The sequence below is a fragment of the Dama dama genome, chromosome 12 (genome assembly GCF_033118175.1).
Source record: "Dama dama isolate Ldn47 chromosome 12, ASM3311817v1, whole genome shotgun sequence".
NCBI lineage: Eukaryota > Metazoa > Chordata > Mammalia > Artiodactyla > Cervidae > Dama > Dama dama.
Window position 1 is genome coordinate 91657733 of NC_083692.1, and position 20312 is coordinate 91678044.

The window sequence follows — 20312 nt, forward strand, 5'->3', positions numbered from 1 at the left end:
AGTGAAAATGCTGGCTTAAAATTCAACATTCAAAAAACTAAGATCATGGCATCCAGTTCCATCACTTCATGGCAAATAGATGGGGAAACAATGGAAACAGTGACAGACTATACTTTCTTGGGCTCCAAAATCCCTGTGGACTGTGACTGTAGCCATAGAATTCAAAGACGCTTGCTCCTTGGAAGCAAAGTTAAGACAAACCTAGATAAAAAGCAGAGACATTACTTCTCCAGCAAAGGTATATACAGTCAAAGCTATGGTTTTTCCAGTAGTCATGTACAGATGTGCAAGTTGGACCATAAAGAAGGCTAAGCACTGAAGAACTGATGCTTTTGAACTGTGGTGTTGGAGAAGACTCTTGAGAGTCCCTTGGACTGCAAGGAGATCCAACCAGTCCATCCTAAAGGAACTCAGTCCTGAATATTCACTGGAAAGACTGATGCTGAAGCTGAAGCTTCAACACTTTGGCCACGTGATGCAAAGAACTGACTCACTGAAAAAGACCCTGATGCTGGGAAAGACTGAAGGTGGGAGGAGAAGGGGACAATAGAGGATGAGATGGTTGGACGGCATCACTGACTCAATGTCACATGAGTTTGAGCTAACTCCAGGAGATAGGGAAGGACAAGGAAGTCTGGCATGCTGCGGTCCATGAGGTCACAAAGAGTCAGATAGGACTGAGCAACTGAACAACAAAAAATATAACAAGAGACATTCTGACTTAAATACATTAACTTACTACCCTAGACAATGCCAAGAAAATAATACCTTACCTATTTCTATGTTGGCTACATATACACCACTGACCCTATATATCAAATTGTATCATTTTATCATTTAATGTACCACGCAATGTGTATATCCTTAAAGATACTTCTGCTATTCACTCTGTACACTATTTAACATTTTGTGTATAGTCAGGTCTTAAAGGATTTAAGAAGAAATACTGAGAACTATCTGTCCATACTGATTCATCACTCAAATCTTAGATTCTTACAAGCAGGGTTCAAAAATACTCTATTAGCATCTCTTTCTAAGATGCATAAACTATGAAGCACATCAATTCATAACATCAGCCACTCAATCTAATACAAATTTGAGAAAGGAAATAACAACATATTAAGACAAATATTTATTTATGACATGCCTACAAAGTTGGGAGGAAGAAAGATGAGACAGAAAAGTGAACTTGTAATTACACTGCCTTGTGATTAAGACCTAAATTAGAAGCCTGACTAGAATGTCATCAAAGCAGGTTTGGAGGATGGGGGCAATGCACCCAAGTCCAAGCTCAAATACACAGGAACTGGTAATTGTGGATAAGTGCAGAGTGAGGGAAAGAAGGAGTCCAATACTTTCAAGTTAAGCTTAGATACTGAGAAGTCATTTCAACAGAATAGAGAGGATAGGTTGTTTTAGTAGGGGGAGCAGACACTGAGTTCTAAGCATTCACCCATTGCATAAATGTTTATTGAATACCTACCATAAGACTGCCATGGCAGACAGGTGAAAAGTTGGTTGGAAGCTAGACAGAAATGGACTGGAGACAGGGACTTGGAAACCAATGGCACATAAATGGTACCCACAGCTCTGACATCATCTAACTGTGCATGATGAGAAAACATAAAGCAGAAACAAAAGAAAATCAAGTACCAAAGCCTGTTAAGGCACCTATATTTAAGACATACTCATAACAAGAAGAAATGATTAACAGAGGAATGAGAAAAACCAGGGATCTTTTCACAGATGCCAAGGGAAGAAAGCAGTCAGGGAATGAAGAGCTGTTAGGAGAATAAAGGGGTAAAAGCCCCCAGTTCTTCTGATACAGTAGTGGAAGCAAATGCCATATTACTATGGATCAAATTACTAAAAGGTCAGGGATAAAAAGCACTGACAAATACCTACATGGTTGAATCTTAAAATTCTTTTAGTACCAAGGCAGTATCATAAATATGGCACTATTTTTATTCCTTTCCAAACCAAGTTTTTTTATAAAAAATAAATGTACAGCTAAATTACTACACCTATGTTCAAGAAATTTATCTCATGAGTACATATAATTACATACTATAAATTAAATGTATTACAGAAATCTAATAAACCTATTTTACTTATCTGTCTTTCCACTTTCCCTTGCCCACCCCCCCTCAATTTATGGGCATGTAATTAACAAACATTTGCTCTAACTTGTTTATCCTTTTTCAAATTTATATTAAATTGAGCGGCTGATATTATATCCTAGTGGACTTTATGGTTTAATTACTTAAAATGTAACTAAAGCCCCAGAGAGCAGAGAGGGAAAACAGAGGTAGGAATAACACGTTTCAATGATCTCTATCTGTACAGACCCAGAGAGCCACCTAGAGGGAAAGCAGTACCTATGTATCAGTGCACAATGCTCAAGCACTGCACTAAGTCCATGATATCCATGTGAAAGCGGTGATTCTTCATTTCAGTGTCCCAGCAAGGTGATGGGCTACTTACACGGTTCAACATCTCAAAAAGCTTACCATTTCCCTGTTATGGTTCAGTGATACCTATTAATAATATATTCCTTAAGAAATCGGGAATACAGTTTTAAGATAAGGCAATGTAATTAAAAACAAAAACTGAACAACTGAAATACTTGGTATTTCTCCTGCTTGAGAACTGCACTAACCTACATATTTAGTCCTAGGAGTACCACAGAAAAGACACTAGATTTTATATCTACTGATTCCACTTCTTTCTACAGGGCTGGACATCACTCAAAACCTCAAGTTTACTTCTAATACAACAAAGAATACTTCCTATCTCTCAGAGTTTTCCTGAGGATCAAAGGAGAACATGCTAGACTAGTAAAACTCAAAATAAACTTTAAAATGTCTGCCAAAGTGTCACATTCACGCTAAGTCACTTCAGTCATGTCTGACTCTTTTTGACCCTATGGACTGTAGCCTGCCAAGCTCCTCTCTCTGTTCATGGGATTCTCTGGAGTGGGTTGCCATGCCCTCCTCCAGGGGATCTTCCCGACTCAGGGATCAAACTCGTGTCTCTTACGTCTCCTGCATTGGCAGGTGCGTTCTTTACCACTAGTGCCGCCTGGGAAGTCCAGCATGTGAGACACAACTCCAGAAAGAATTCTGCATCCTTCATTTATCTTCAAAAATATCTTAGTGTACAATGTGGTTGAATGACACACAAAATATTATATACTGTGCAAATTTTAAAAATCATAGTACTTTATTTAAACAAAACAATCCACATGTATTATTTCCATTAAAGCTTCTGGAACACCATGTCAAGAAACTATCTTCTTAGGTGGCAGAGAAGGAAAATGCTGAGCTCATCTTCTCCCACAGGCGAACCCAACTTAGAGCTACTTACAGACCAACTATTAATGAGAAATACCTGAAGACTAGCAGAAAAGATCTACTAAAACTAAAGATATAAAGAAGGAAGCAAATGAAGATGGGTAATAGAGGCACAGATGCAGTACAGTCAAGGCCTAAAACCCTGGGTGGGTGACCTGTAAATGGGAGGATAATTAGAATCACAGAGATTCTCCCTGAGAAGTGAGGTGGTCAAGTCCCACACTGGGTTCCTGAACAGGGAAGGTGAGCCCCCAGAACATGTGGCTTTGGGGGCCAGTAAGCCGTGCTTTCTGAAGGGCCAGAGGGCTGGAGGAAACAGAGTTGTTGTTGTTGTTTTCAGTCATTAAGTCGTGTCCGACTCTTTGCACCCCCATGGACTGCAGCACACCAGACTTCCCTGTCCTTCACTATCCTATCTTCTGGAATTTGCTCAAATTCAGGTCCACCAAATCACTGATGTTATCTAACTATCTCATCCTCTGCCACTCCCTTCTTCTTTTGCCTTCAATCTTTCCAAGCATCAGGGTCTTTTCAAATGAGTCAGCTCTTTGCATCAGGTGGCCAAGGTACTGGAGCTTCAGCTTCAGGATCAGTCATTCCAATGAATATGCAGGGTTGATTTCCTTTAGGATTGATTGGTTTCCTCTCCTGGCTGTCCAAGGGACTCTCAAGAGTCTTCTCCAGCACCACAATTTGAAAGCATCAATTCTTCGGTGCTTAGCCTTCTTTATGGCCCAACTCTCACATGTATACATGACTACTGGAAAAACTTTGACTAAATGGACCTTTGTCAGCAAAGTAATGTCTCTGCTTTTTAATAAGCTGTCTAGGTTGGTCATAGTTTTTCTTCGAAGGAGTAAGCGTCTAAATTTCACAGCTGAAGTCACCAGCTGCAGTTATTTGGGAGTTTAAGAAAACAAAATCTGTTACACCTTTCACTTTTCCCCCTTCTATTTGCCATGAAGTGATGGGACTGGATGCCATGATCTTAGTTTTCTGAATGTTGAATTTTAAGCCAGCCTTTTCACTCTCCTCTTTCACCCTCATTAAGAGGCTCTTTAGTTCCCATTCACTTTCTGCCTTTAGAGTAGTATCATCTGCATATCTGAGGTTGTTGATAGCTCTCCCAGCAAAGAGACTTCGCTCTTAAAGGGCTCACACAAAATGCCACCTGGTTTGAGATCCAGGGCAGAAGAAGTAATTTGAGAAAAGCCTGGGTGGGACCCACGTGGAGAGCCTCCTGGAGACACAGGAGGCAACTAGAACTCACCTTGGGGACACAGATGCTGGTGGCAGCCAATTTGGGGAACTTATGCCACCACAAGGACACTGGTAATAGGAAATGCCAGTTTGGAATCCTCCTTCTTGCTTATCAGGGCTGGGACCTGACCCCACCCACAACCTGTCAGCACCAGAACAAGGGCATCTCAGGCCAAGCTTCTAAGAGGTGGACACAGCCTAAGGCAACACCAGGCCAGAAGCCATAGACTCCTCTGAGCCCCCAGCTAACTCAGGACCCAGCCCCGCAAACCACTGGTTGACATCAATCCCCAGATCTCCACAGCCATGCAGTCAAAGACCCCAGAACTTGAGTCCATCCTCCACTGACACACCGATAGCTCTGAGATCCCCCTGTATCTGGCCCCATCCACAAACAGGCTGGCTCTAGGCTTCGGATGCCCTTGTTCTGCAATCAAAGACCTAGGACCCACCTACATTCACCAGGGGGCCAGCACCAGCCCCAAGACTCAGACTCATGCAGCAAAGGGCAGTCACCAGGCCTGGGACTCCTTGGGCCCCAATCCTACCCAAAAGAGGGCCAACACCAGCTTCCAAACAAGATGCACCTGGCAAACAGTTATGTCAGAAACCGGCCCCGCCCACCAGAAGGCCATGGGATCTCGGACACCCAGCATACAAACCAGCCACCGTGACGCACAACCTACCCAACAGAGGGCCAGCATGAGCCCCGGGACCCTCGGGGCTTTGTAATCAGCCACCACGGGACCCAGCCTGGCCCACCAGTGGCTGACAGTCTCCACACAAGGCAAGGCAGAGCACCAACCAGCCTGGGGCCGGCACGTCTACCAGACCGCCCACAGCAGCCGGTATACAACTGCTGGGCCCACCTACACAGAGGGCAACACCAGATCATATAGCTCTGGTGGTCAGAGGGGAGTGCACTGCTGGGACATGTAGGATGTTTTCTACATAGCACCACTTCTCTAAGATCAGGAGATGTAACAAACCTACCAAATATAGAGAAATGAAGACAGTACATTAGCCAAAATGAGGTAATGGAGGAATATGTTTCAATAATATCATAAAACCGCAAAGGAATAAATAAGTAAAGTGGAGAAAGGCAACCTGCACAAAAAATAATTTAAGGTAATGATCATAATAAAGAATGCAGGGCAGTGATAAGATTAACAAAGAGTTAGAAAATACAAAAAAAAGAAAATACAAAGATAATCAGAGCTGGAGACACAGTAACTGAAATGAAAACTACACTACAAGGACTCAATAGTAGGTTAGATGATGAGGGTAGCAAATCGAGAACATGAAGAGAGAGCAGTGGAATCACTCAAACTGAACAGAAAAAAAAAATTTTTTTAAATGAGGACAGTTAAAAGACCTTGAAATCAACAACAAACGTACTAACATTCACTTCATAGAGGTCCCTTTCACAGAAGGAAAAAAAGAAAAAGGGGGCAGAGAACTTATGTGAAGACATAATAGCTGAAAACTTCCCTTCTCTGGGGAAGGAAACAGACATTTAGGTCAAGGAAGTACAGAGAGCCCCAAAGAGGACCAACCTAAAGAGGACTAGGAAGACACACTGCAATTAAAATAGCAAAAGTCAAGATAAAACAGAGTACTAAAAGCAGCAAGGGAAAAGAAACAAGTTACACACAAGGAAACTCCCTCATGGCCATCAGCTTACTTTTAAGAGAAACTACAGGCTGTAGGGAGTAGCACAACATATTTACAGTGATGAATGGGACAAACATGCAACGAGGACTGCTCCCCAAGGTTCTCCTCCCCATTTGAAGGAGAGACCAAAAGTCTTACAGGCACGCAAAAGCTAAAAGAATTCAACACCACAAAACCAGATTTATAAGAAATGTTAGAGACTTCTCAAAGCAGAAAAGGCCACTACTAGAAATATGAAAATTACAAAAGGAAAAAATCTCACTGGCAAAGACAAGCATAAAGGTAGTAAATTAACCACTTACACAGCCAGTAAAGCTTAAAAGACAAAAGCAGAAAAATTATCTATATCCACAATCATTAGCTAAGGAATACACGAAAGAAGATGTAAAATATGATGTAAATGTGATGGACTGGGAGAGTAAAATTTCAGAGTTGTTAAAATGTGTTCAAACTTACATAGATTGCTATATACAAACCTCATAGTAACAACAAACCAAGTGTGTAATTGATACACACATGCAAGAGAGAAAGGAATTCAAACATAAACTAAAGATAGTCGTCAAATCACAAAGGAAGACAGCAAAGGAAAGAAATAAAAGTAAACTACAAAAATTATTCAGAAAAACAATTAACACAATGCCAATAAGAACACACCTATCAGTAATTATTTTAAACATAAATAGACTAAATGGTCCAATCGAAAGACAGAGCAGCTGACTGAATAAAAAGTAAGACTCATATATATTCCGTCTACAAGAGATTCACTTTAGACCTAAAGTAACACACATGGACTGAAAGTGAGGAGATGGATAAAGGTATTGCTTGCAAAGAAAAGTGGAAAAGATGGAGGAGCAATACTTGCATCAGACAGAACAGATGTTAAAACAAACAGTAACAAAAGACAAAAAAAGGACATTACATAATGATCAAGAGTTCAATCCAGAAACAGATATAACAGTTGTAAATATATATGCACCCAACACAGGAGCCTAAATATGCAAAAGTACATACAGCACTAACACACATAAAGAGAAATTTGACATCAACCCAATACTAGGAGCAAACTTTAACACCCTACTTACAGCAATGGACAGAAAATCAATAAGGTAACACTGGCCTTAACACAATAGACCAAATGAAGTTAATAAATATATAGAAAGGATTCTATCCAAAGTAGCAGAATTACATTCTTTTCAAATGCACTAGGAACATTCTCCAGGATAGTTCACATGTTAGGCTATAAAGCAAGTCACAATAAACTTAAGAAAGCTGGAATCATATCAAGCATCTTTTCTGACCACAATGCTGTAAGACTAGAACTACAAGGATAAAATGCAAAAAACCACAAACACATGGAGACTAAATAATATGCTCCTAAATAAACAATGGGTCACCAAAGAAATCAAAGAGGAAATTAAAAAAACACTTGAAGAAATAGGAAACCACTATGATTCAAAATTTATAGGAAGCAGCAAAAGAAGTTTTGAAGAGTGAAGTTTATAGTGATATAAGTCTTATAAGATATAAGAAAACTGGCAATATCAAGGGAATATTTCATGCAAGGATGGCACAATAAAGGGCAGAAAGAGTAAGGACCTAACAGAAGCAGAAGAGAATAAGAAGGGGTGGCAAGAATACACAAAAGAACTGTACAAAAGAAGGTCTTATTGACACAGATAATCACAGTGGTGTGGTCACTCACCTAGAGCCAGACATCCTGGAATGCGAAGTCAAGAGGGCCTTAGGAAGCATTACTACGAACAAAGCTGGTAGAGGTAATGGAATTCCAGTTGAGCTATTTCAAATCCTAAAAGACGATGCTGTGGAAGTGCTGCACTCAATATGCCAGTAAATTTGGAAAACTCAGCAGTGGCCACAGGACTGGAAATGGTCAGTTTTCATTCCAATCCCAAAGAAGGGCAATGCCAGAGAATGTATAAACTACCATACAGTTGCTCTCATTTCACATGCTAGCAAGGTCATGCTCAAAATCCTTCAAGCTAGGCTTCAGCAGAATGTGAATTGAGAAGTTCCAGATGTTCAAGCTGGATTTAGAAAAGGCAGAGGACCCAAAGATCAAGTTGCCAACATTCGTTGGATCATAGAAAAAGCAAGAGAATTCCAGAAAAACATCTACTTCTACGTTATTGACAACGCTAAAGCCTTTGAGTGTGTGGGTCACAATAAACTGGAAAATTCTTTAAGAAATGGGAATACCAGACCACCTTGTCTCCTGAGAAACCTGTAAGTGGCTCAAGAAGCAACAGTTAGAACAGGTCATGGTTCCAAATTGGGAAAGGAATATCACAAAGATATATATTTCACCCTGTTCATTTTAACTTATATGCAGAGTTAAGTTCAGTTGCTCAGTCGTGTCTGACTCTTTGCAACCCCATGGTTTCCCTGTCCATCACCAGTCCCCGGAGCTTGCTCAAACTCATGTCCATCAAGTCGGTGATGCCACCCAGCCAACTCATCCTTTGTCATCCCCTTCTCCTCCTGCCTTCAATCTTTCCCAGCATCAGGGTCTTTTCCAATGAGTCAATTCTTTGCATCAGGTGACCAAAGTATTGGAGCTTCAGCTTCAGCATCATACTTTCCAATGAATATTCAGGACTGATCTCCTTTAGGATGGACTGGTTGGATCTCCCTGAAGTCCAAGGGACTCTCAAGAGCCTTCTCCAACACCACAGTTCAAAGCATCAGTTCTTCAGTGCTCATATATGCACAGTACATCACGCAAAATACAAGGCTAGACGATTCACAAGATAAAATCAAGGTTGCCGGGAGAAATATCAACAACCTCAGATATGCAGATATTACCACGCTAACGGCAGAAAGTGAAGAGGAACAAAAGAGCCTCTTGATGATAGTGAAAAGAGGCAAGTGAAAAACCTGGCTTGAAACTTAACATTCAAAAAACGAAGATCATGGCATCCAGAACCAACACTTCGTGGCAAACAGATGGGGGGAAAAGTGGAAGCAGTGACAGATTTTATTTTCTTGGACTCTAAAATCACTGCAGATGGTGACTGCTATGGCAAACCTAGACAGCTTATTAGAAAGCAGAAACACCTCTTTGCTGACAAAGGTCCCTATAGTCTAAGCTATGGTTTTTCCAGTAGTCAGATACAGATGTGAGTTCGACCATAAAGAAGGCTGGGCACCGGAGAATTGATGCTTTCAAACTGTGTTGCTGGAGAAGGCTCTTGAGATTCCCTTGTACTAAAAGGAGATCAAACCAGTCAACCGTAAGGAAATCAACCCTGAATATTCATTGGAAGGACGGATGCTGAAGCTAAAGCTCTGATTCTTCAGCCACCTGATGCAGAGCTGACTCATTGAAAAAGACCGTGATGCTGGGAAAAGCTGAAGGCAGAAGGAAAAGGGGGTGGCAGAGGATGAGATGGTTAGATCACACCACTGACTCAACGGACATGAATCTGAGCATACTCCAGGAGATAGTGGAGGACAGAGGAGCCTGGTGTGCTGCAGTCAATGGGGTCGCAAAGAGTTGGCACAACTTAGGAACTGAACAACAATAAAAAACAGAAAATAAAAGAGTACTTGCAAAACAGACATTTTTGTATAGAAAAAAATTAAATGCTTTAAAAAATTTATTTTTTAAAGAAATGAAAATAACCTTTTCTAAAATTCTTTTGAAGTACAAAAAGTCATTATTAACAATCATTTTATTAACATGGATGAGGTATATTAACAATTGAAGAAATAACCATTCAAAACTAGGGCCCAAAGGAAATACAAATTATGTTTTACCTATTTATCTCTTCCACACTAAGTTATTCTAGCTTTTCTATCAATTAAAGGACAGGGGAAATTTTGTATTCCCTTAATATACAATCTCCTATGACTCATCCATTTGTTATCTGACCCATAACTAGTATTTAATTCTTTGACTAGTCTACTCTAAAAACATGAGCCTATAAAAAAATACTGCTTGGGAATAACCTAAAAGAAACTGTTCCCTTATCTATAAAGAGGTACAAGAGAAGATATTCTTGCATTTCAATTATTTTATATTAGATTAAAAGATTACACTAAGGGAAAACAAAGATACCACAGTGCTCATATTTGGCACTTGAGACACCAGTGATTAGCTAACTCCAAATTATGTGAGACTTCAGAATGCCAACAAAAGTTATCAAAATTGTATTCATTGTCAATGAAATGAAAATATACCACAGATCATGGTTCAGCTGATGCTGGAGACACAGAACAGCCTAATAAAAAGAAATTAACTCTTCTAGAGCCAAAACTGTGCATAGATAACTTTTAGAGGGCATTAACTGCTTATGAAAAGCCTGACCCCTAGTGGTTATAAACTATGGCCACAGACCCCCTCAAAGGACTTTTTTCTTTTAAAAGATACAGTGTGGGGAATGCAGTCAATAATATACTGCTTTCTATCATGACAGATGGTAGACTTCTTGCGGTGATCATTTTGACACATACAGAAATACTGGATCACCATGTTGTGCACCAGAAACGAACACAGTGTTGCAGGACAAGTATACTTCAAAAACAAACTCACTCATAGAAAAAGATACCAAATTTGAGGTTACACGGGTCGGGGGGAGAGGGGGTTAGGCGAAGGGGAACTGGATGATTCAATTCCCCCTTCAAAAGATACCAATTTCAACTTATAACATATGTAAGTACTAGAGATGTAATGTACAACATGGTAAGTATAATGAGCAGAAAAGGAGTACGTCAAGGCTGTATATTGTCACCCTGCTTAGTTAACTTATATGCAGAGGACATCATGAGAGACGCTCAGCTGGAGGAAGCACAAACTGGAATCAAGATTACCAAGAGAAATATCAATAACCTCAGATATGCAGATGACACCACCCTTATGGCAGAAAGTGAAGAACTAAAGAGTCTCTTGATGAAAGTGAAAGAGGAGAGCGAAAAAGTTGGCTTAAAGCTCAACATTCAGAAAACTAAGATCATGGCATCTGGTCCCATCACTTCATGGGAAATAGATGGGGAAACAGTGCAAACAGTGGCTGACTTTATTGTGGGGGCTCCAAAATCACTGCAGATGGTGACTGCAGCCATGAAATGACAAGACTCTTACTCCTTGGAAGGAAAGTTATGACCAACCTAAGCAGCACATTAAAAGGCAGAGACATTACTTTGTCAACAAAGGTCTGTCTAGTCAAAGCAGTTTTTCCAGTAGTCATGTATGGATGTCAGGGTTGGACTATAAAGAAATCTGAGCGCCAAAGAATTGATGCTTTTCAACTGCGGTGTTGGAGAAGACTCTTGAGAGTCCCTTGGACTGCAAGGAGATCCAACCAGTCCATCCTAAAGGAGATCAGTCCTGGGTGTTCATTGGAAGGACTGATGTTGAAGCTGAAACTCCAAAACTTTGGCCACCTGATGCGAAGAGCTGACTCATTTCAAAAATCCCTGATGCTGGGAAAGATTGAAGGCAGGAGGAGAAGGGGACGACAGAGGATGAGATGGTTGGATGGCATCACCAACTCAATGGACATGGGTTTGGGCAAACTCTAGGACTTGGTGATGGACAGGGAGGCCTGGCGTGCTGTGGTCTATGGGGTCGCAAAGAATCGGACACAACTGAGCGACTGAACTGAACTGTATATTATATGTGAAAATTGTTAAGAGTAAATACTAAGAGCTCTCATCACAAGGAAAAACCTTTTAAGTTTTTATTTTGTACCTATATAAGATGATGGATGTTTGCTATACTTATTAAATCATTTCATGATATATGTAAGTGTGCTGTACTATGCTTATATATATGCATATATATGTATATGTAAGTGTACAAACCATTATGCTGTACACCTTAAACTTACATAGAGGTGTATGTCATTTATACCTCAATGAAACTAAAAGGGAAGGAAAAAACAGCCAAGTTCTGAGCAAGCATGGAAAAGGAAATAAAAAGAAAGGTGTTTTCACTGGATCTCAATGGCTAGCAAATTAAGAGAAATTCTTGCCATTACAAATAGGAAATCTGGCTCAAACTATATTTTAACATATATTATCTCCATTTATTATACTTCATAAAATCATCTCATTTAAATTCCTTATTTTACAAAGAATATGAAACTGAAACTAGGTCTTGAAAGAGTGCTTATAAGTCTTCGATTGACACAGTAGCCCAGAGGTCAAGTATGCCATGCACAAAACTGAGACAAAGGAATGTATATGATGGACTGAAAGAAACGGCACAGCACACTTCAAATGGAGTAGAAACTCTAGATCAAGCAGAGCTGTGACAGGCCACCACCAGCCCTTCCACCACAACCACCACAGTCTCATTTCCCAGCATGATGTTCACTTTCAAAAATCTTCAGAGAGCTGGGTTTGTTTGGGATGATTTTTTTAATGTATTAATATAGTAAGTATACAAAAAGTGGACTGAAGGAAGTGGGGTGTAAGTTATTTGTAAAAACAATTTCTGGGTTAGCTGAGGTTGGAAATGGAAAAGACGACAGAAAGATGGAGCAGACACTAAGCCGATTTCTAAGTGACTAAGGAAGTCATGGAAGCACTGACATAAGTCTTAAAGGCAATCACATGAGAAAGTACTCAGGATCACTCATTCATAACTGGTACTTAATAGATTTTCTTTTTAAAACACTGCTTGAGATAAATTTTGCATACTATACAATTTAGCCTTGTAAAGTATACCATTCAATGGTTTTTAGTATATTCAGTGTTTTGAATATATGTGTCTATATATACAATCTAATTTTAGAACATTTTCATCACCTCCAAAAAAGAAATTCTATGACCGTTTGAGGGACAGGAAAGCCTGGCATGCTGCAGTTCGTGGGGTCACAAGGAGTCAGACACAACTTGGCAACTGAACAATAACTATTTGCAGTCACCCTCCAGCCCACCCCTAGACATTTCATGTAAATGGAATCATGCAATATGTGGTACCAACAAATGTTTCTTTGAAAATGGATCGGAACTTCTGGAAGGACTGCTAATTCTGAAAAAAAGGATGAGTTTATGGTGCATCTGGAAAAGGTCAGTTTTCATTCCAATCCCAAAGAAAGGCAATCCCAAAGAATGCTCAAACTACTGCACAATTGCACTCATCTCACACAGTAGTAAAGTAATGCTCAAAATTCTCCAAGCCAGGCTTCAGCAATACGTGAACCATGAACTTCCAGATGTTCAAGCTGACTTTAGAAAAGGCAGGGGAACCAGAGATCAAATTGGCAACATCTGCTGGTTCGTTGAAAAAGCAAGAGAGTTCCAGAAAAATATCTATTTCTGCTTTACTGACTATGCCAAAGCCTTTGACTGTGTGCATCACAATAAACTGTGGAAAATTCTGAAAGAGATGGGAATACCAGACCACCTGACCTGCCTCTTGAGAAACCTGTATGCAGGTCAGGAAGCAACAGTTAGAAGTGGACCTGGAACAACAGACTGGTTCCAAATAGGAAAAGGAGTACGTCAAGGCTGTACATTGTCACCCTGCTTATTTAACTTATATGCAGAGTGCATCATGAGAAACACTGGGCTGGATGAAGCACAAGCTGGAATCAAGATTGCTGGGAGAAAAATCAATAACCTCAGATACGCAGACGACACCACCCTTGTGGCAGAAAGTGAAGAACAACTAAAGAGCCTCTTGATGAAAGTGAAAGAGGAGAGTGAAAAAGTTGGCTTAAAGCTCAACATTCAGAAAACTAAGATCATGGCATCCAGTCCCATCACTTCATAGGAAATAGATGGGGAAACAGTGGAAACAGTGTCAGACTTTATTTTGGGGGCCTCCAAAATCACTGCAGATGGTGATTGCAGCCATGAAATGAAAAGACTCTTACTCCTTGGAAGGAAAGTTATGACCAACCTAGACAGCATATTAAAAAGCAGAGACATTACTTGGCCAACAAAGGTCCGTCTGGTCAAGGCTATGGCTTTTCCAGTGGTCATGTACGGATGTGAGAGTTGGACTGTGAAGAAAGCTGAGCACCGAAAAATTGATGCTTTTGAACTGTGGTGTTGGAGAAGACTCCTGAGAGTCCCTTGGACTGCAAGGAGATCCAACCAGTCCATCCTAAAGGAGATCAGTCCTGGGTGTTCATTGGAAGGACTGATGTTGAAGCTGAAACTAACACTTTGGCCACCTCATGTGAAGAGCTGACTCATTGGAAAAGACCCTGATTCTGGGAGAGATTGGGGGCAGGAGGAGAAGGGGACGACAGAAGATGAGATGGCTGGATGGCATCACCGACTTGATGGACATGAGTTTGAGTAAACTCCAGGAGTTGGTGATGGACAGGGAGGCCTCGCGTGCTGCGATTCATGGGGTCGCAAAGAGTGGGACACGACTGAGTGACTGAACTGAACTGAACTGTGAGACAATGACACCAATCAACCAGAGCAGGTCAACAGTCACCTGAAGATGCCACTAAACGGCTGGGTAAAGTACTGTCTTTCAACTCCAAGATCCTAGTCCATTCAGGTGGGGAAGAGCCTGAAACGATGCGGAAGGCTGAAATCCCCAAGGGAAAAAAGACTGCACAGCAAAAGCACAGAGCAGGGAACTGAGCGCACTGAAGATGACTTTTACTGTGAGCTGAAGAAAGAAACGAAGGAGGAAGACTAGTCTCAGAGGCAGGAGAATCAGGACATCACTAAGAAGGCTGAGGAAGAAGGCCACCTGCAACACAGAAAGCTTCCGAGTCCAAGGACGAGGAAAATGGAATGAGTAACTTCAGAAAGCAGTTTCAATAGTTATGCATATGTATGTCTAAAAGGAAGTAAAAGCTTTTAAGAGATAAAAAATGTAGGAAAATATGGACAGGAAGAATATAGCCTAAGTTTCACAGTTTTGAGAAGGATTAAAGGAAAACATACAATCCAAATATTTCAAGAATGTAGTTTTCCTAAATATAAGCTACAGTTATTTCTATGCAATCCTTGTACATATTCCAAATTACTAGACAGCAAATTAAAGGGAAAAAATGTTATTTTAATGTGAGACACATCAAAAAGTATCATTTTAAAACATAGGTGTCATTCACAAGGTTTCTATATCATGTTGGAACATGTGGAATCTAGGAAAATGGTACAGATGAGCCAATTTCCAGGGTGGGAACAGAGATGCAGACATAGAGAAGGGACATGTGGACACAGTGAGGGAAGGGGAGGGTGGGACAAATTGGGAAACTGGGATTGACATGTATACACTACCAGGTGTAAAACACATAGCTAGTGGGAAGCTGGTGTATCACACAGGGAGCTCAGCCTGGCGCTCTGTGATGACCTAGAGGGGTGGGAGGAAGGTCCAGGAGTGAGGGGATCTATGTATACACAGAGCTGATTCACGTCGCTGTACGCCAGAAACTAACACACACTGCAAAGCGACTATACGCCAATAAAAAATAAAAATATACATTAGTATATATCTAATGTATTAGATAACATAATAATACAGCAAGGAGATCAAACCAGTCCATCCTAACAGAAATCAGTCCTGAATATTCATTGGAAGGACTGATGCTGAAGCTGAAACTCCAATACTCTGGCCACCTGATGTGAAGAACTGACTCACTGGAAAAGACCCTGATGCTAGGAAAGATGGAAGGTAGGAGGAGAAGGGGATGACAGAGGATGAGATGGTTGGATGGCATCACCAACTCAATGGACATGAGTTTGAGTGAACTCCAGGAGTTGGTGACTGACACGGAAGCCTGGCGAGCTGCAGTCCATGGGGTCGCAGAGAGTAGTACACGACTAAGCGACTGAACTGAACTGAATTACATATCTAAAACACAGTAAAACTTCATATAAAATAAAAATATTTATTTTTTTCCCCCTACCCTATGTAATCATTTTTAAAGGCAATGAAAACAACCATGGGAATTCTGTAAGAAGAAACAGTCATCCTTCAGTATTTGTAGGGTATTGGTTCCATGATACCCCTTACCCTCACACCCAAGGGTACCAAAATCTAAGGATGTTCTCGAGTCCCCTGTATGAAGTGGGGCAGTATTTGCATATAACCTATGCACATCTCCCCTGTATGTATACTTGAAATCATCCCTAGATTACTTATACAATATAATACAATGTAAATAGTTATTAAATCAATTAGGTAGTATCTAAATAGTTGATGATGTGAAGCAAACTCAAGTTTTGCTTTTTGGAACTTCCTGGAATTTTTTTCTCTAATATTTTCAATTCACAGTACTCAAATTAGAGGATGTGGAACCTGTGGATATAGAAGGCCAACTGTATAGCTAATTGGGATTTTTACTAAAACCAAAATTCAATCTTTATTACAGCCTGAATCTGTTACCAGCTCACTTTATACTCTTAGATAAAATAATTTAGTGTTTTCAAATTTTAAATACAAATAAAATGTATACACTACACACAGAATGGTTACTTCTATTTATTAATTGGGCTACTATGCCATATTCAAAAAAAGAAATCAGAATATACAGAAGGATAACAAGTTTTAAAAATGAGGTTGATTCTTCAATAAAAGAAGGCTTCAGTTAATAAAATTTTAAAATACTCCTTTTTTACAGGAAGTTTAAAATGTGATACAATTTTCTAAAATTTATCTATGCATAACCTTTTTTTTTGGCCTCACGATTCAGCACATAGGATCTTCCTCAGCCAGGGATTGAACCCACGCCCCCTGCACTGGGAGCACAGAGTCTTAACCACTGGACCACCAGGGAAGCCCATTCTACACAGAGCTTTTAATTGTGAAAAGTAATCTTCAGAGAGCAAACTTGCATAAGAACAACAATAAAATGACTTGAGGTTACACTAAATCAACAAGATCGGAAAATGAGAACTGAATGTCAGGTTCACCAAAAAAATTTAAAGACACAAAATTTCACTTACCTTTTTAAACATAACTAGTGAGATGACTGCTGATGCTGTGAAAAGTGCTGCTATAATTATCATCATGATTCCAACAGGAATACTTTTGTTGAGACCAGTAAGGGATGAAATCCAACCACTATGAAATTTTTAAAAAGCATAATTAGGCAAATAAGTTAACACACAATTTTAAAAACAATCACATAATAACTAACATATATTCAGCACTTATGAGCCAGGCAACATTTTAGTTTTTTGTATGCATTAACTCATTTAATTCTCACAATAGCCCCCTATGATATATGTTATATTTAATCCCTATTTCACAGATGAGAAACTGAGTCTCCAAGATTATTCAGTGACTTGCCCAAGGTCACACAGCTAATAAAAACAGCATAGTCTGAATTCAAACCTAAGCACCAAAATCCAGAGCCTTAAATATGAACACAAGATTTTACATTTTTTAAACATATGAGTTTATTATTATTTTTTAAAGTTTATTTTAAATTTTGTTTAATTATGTAAGAAAATATTTGAGAACCACATATTCAACAAAGAGCTAGTATCCAAAATATATAAAGAACCTTCATATCTCAACCTTAAAAGTAAATCTTTAAAATTAAAAAAATTTCCATTAGAAAGTGGACAAAGACATGAAGAGACAGTTCACCAAGAGGATATAAAGATGGCAAACAAGCACAAAAAAAGATAAAACACCATAGAACATTAGAGAAGTAAATATTAAAACCACAGTGTGACATCACTACACAGCTATCAGAATGGCTTGAAAAAAAAATCAGTGACAACACCAGAGTCTGGTGAAGATGTGGAGCTGTAGCACTCATACGCTGTTGTTGGAACTGTAAAATGGTGCAGCTTTTCTGGTGAACACTGTCTGGAAAATAGTTTTTTAAAAACACCAAACAGGGAACTCCCTGGCAGTCCAGTGGTTAGGACTCTGCGTTCTGACGGGTTCAATCCCTTGTTAGCGGACAGCCCCAGGCGGGGGAAAATCATTTTAAAATAAATAAATAAAAAACATGCAACTTCCATATGAACCAGCAATTACACTCTTCTTGGGTGCTTATCACAGAAAAATGAAAATTTATGTTCACACAAAAACTTGTTCATGAATGTTTATAGCAGAATAGCCCCAAACTGGGAACAACCTGAGGTCCTTCAACTGGTGAGTGGTTCAACAAACTGTGATCTATCCACACCATAAGCTGCTCAGCAATGAAGAGGGATAATTACTCACAGACACGACGACCGGGGTGAATCTCCAGAGTATCACGTTTAGTGAAAAAAGCTAAAGGCTACGGACTGTATGACTCCATTTATATAACATAACTGAGGGGACAAGCAGATCAGAACTGCTAGGGTTAAGGACGGAAGTGAGTATGGCAATAAACAGCAGAATAAAGGATCTTTTGGTGATGAAAATATCTTCTGTCTTTACTGTATCAATGTCAAGATCTTGATTTTGATACTATACCATAGTTTTACAGTATGTTACCACTGGGGAAAACTAAACAAATGATACTTGGGGATCTCTCATTACTTCTTATCAAGTCTGTGACTCAACAATTATCTCAGAATAAACAGCTTGATTTTTTAAAGTCTGCTGAATTACATGAGATCTAGCTTATAACAGGTCACCTTGTATGCACCCTCACTAGCAGATTCCTGTGCTATTTAGTCACCTCACACGCTTCTATGCTTAGTTTTAACACTTTTTCCTAAGTCTGTACTAAAAAGCAAAAGAAATTATTTTGGCTTCACTATAAATAAGAAAGTACTGTTAACATAAACAGTGTATTTTTTTAATTAAACATTTAAAGCATCTCCTTTCTGTCAAATGCTAAAGACTAAAATTTTTAAAATGATAATGAACACTACTTTTTCCTAGAACTGATTTAAATTGTATGCATGTATATGTGCTCGTTAGATCTGCAAAGCTATCACTTTCAGTGTCTGCTCTAATTCAGTAGTCACATACTACATTCGAGTCTTCAAATACACTCTAGTTACATGATCAGTTTTGTTTACATATATAATGCAGCAAAGTTGCTTTGTATATGCTTTTACCTTACAAAAATTCAACTGTATGCAACAGTTACAAGACAGAGAGGGATGATTTTATAAATATGTATTCTTCTATGTACCATTTCACTCAAAGAATGTCTGCTCTAGAGTATCTGAAGAGAGATATAAAATCTATTACCTTCTAACCAGGGTCTATAAATAGTCTCATTTCCTGAGGGTCCCCCACTGAGTGAGCATTTTGCCATATTAAGAATGATTCTATTGTTTAAAGATAGATCCTTAACAAGCATGCAGTGACTCTACTTTTCAGACATGTGCATGTGTGTTTGCAGTTATGTGTCTACATGTTTACATACCTAAAATAGCACTTTACACATAACAAGTACTCTTTTCTTAAATTCCTTCAAAGGTTAGTCCTTAGGAAATTTTTTAATTGCCTTTTTAAATATTTGTTTACTTTTGCTAATATGGTTTTTCTATGTCAAATATTTTTTAGGAATTCAAAAATTATATTAAGATATTAGAAGAAGAGATTATAACTAGAGTAATTAAGGCAAATGACTTACCAGTTACCCCAATTATGAAATCCTGCAGCCTGGAGGACATGTACGGCAAACTGACAAATATAGACGAAAAAGAATACAAAGAATCTGAATGAACTGTCACTCCTGTTTTTAAAAAGAAAGCGGGAAAGAGAGGGAGTAGGGAGAAAAAGAAAGTGAAATGTCATCATTTTTCTCAATACTTTCACATTCACATGTAGACTGACATACAAAACTCAAAAATATTTTTAAAAATATCAGTGGCAACTACCTGAACTGTCTATCCAAATGCTTAGACAATGTTATTATTATTACTCTGATTTCCAACTGCACCACAAAACATCTTGGCAAAAGAAAAGTTACTTTGCTTTCCTTTTATTTTTTATTAAATAGCTTCACTGAATTATAATTAACATATAATAAACTGCAAGTATTTAAAACATACAATTCTGAAAGGTTTGACTTAAGTATATAACCATGAAACTTTTCTAATCAAAATAGTGAACACAGTCCAAAATTTTGTGTACCTGGTTAATTCCTCCCTCCCCACCCACTGCTTTCTGTTACAATAGTT

General features: G+C 39.1%; 1 protein-coding gene across 2 annotated transcripts in view; it reads right to left on the bottom strand.

Annotated features, from left to right (window-relative positions):
* SCAMP1 (secretory carrier membrane protein 1) overlaps positions 1–20312 on the bottom strand; it is a 128109-nt gene that overhangs the window by 8471 nt on the left and 99326 nt on the right. For both annotated transcript variants that reach the window (XM_061158105.1, XM_061158104.1), the window contains exons 7-8: positions 19763–19864; positions 17172–17289 (exon numbers count right to left, since the gene is read on the bottom strand). In XM_061158105.1, the coding sequence (XP_061014088.1) occupies positions 17172–17289; positions 19763–19864 (220 nt within the window). The remainder of the gene's footprint in view (positions 1–17171; positions 17290–19762; positions 19865–20312) is intronic.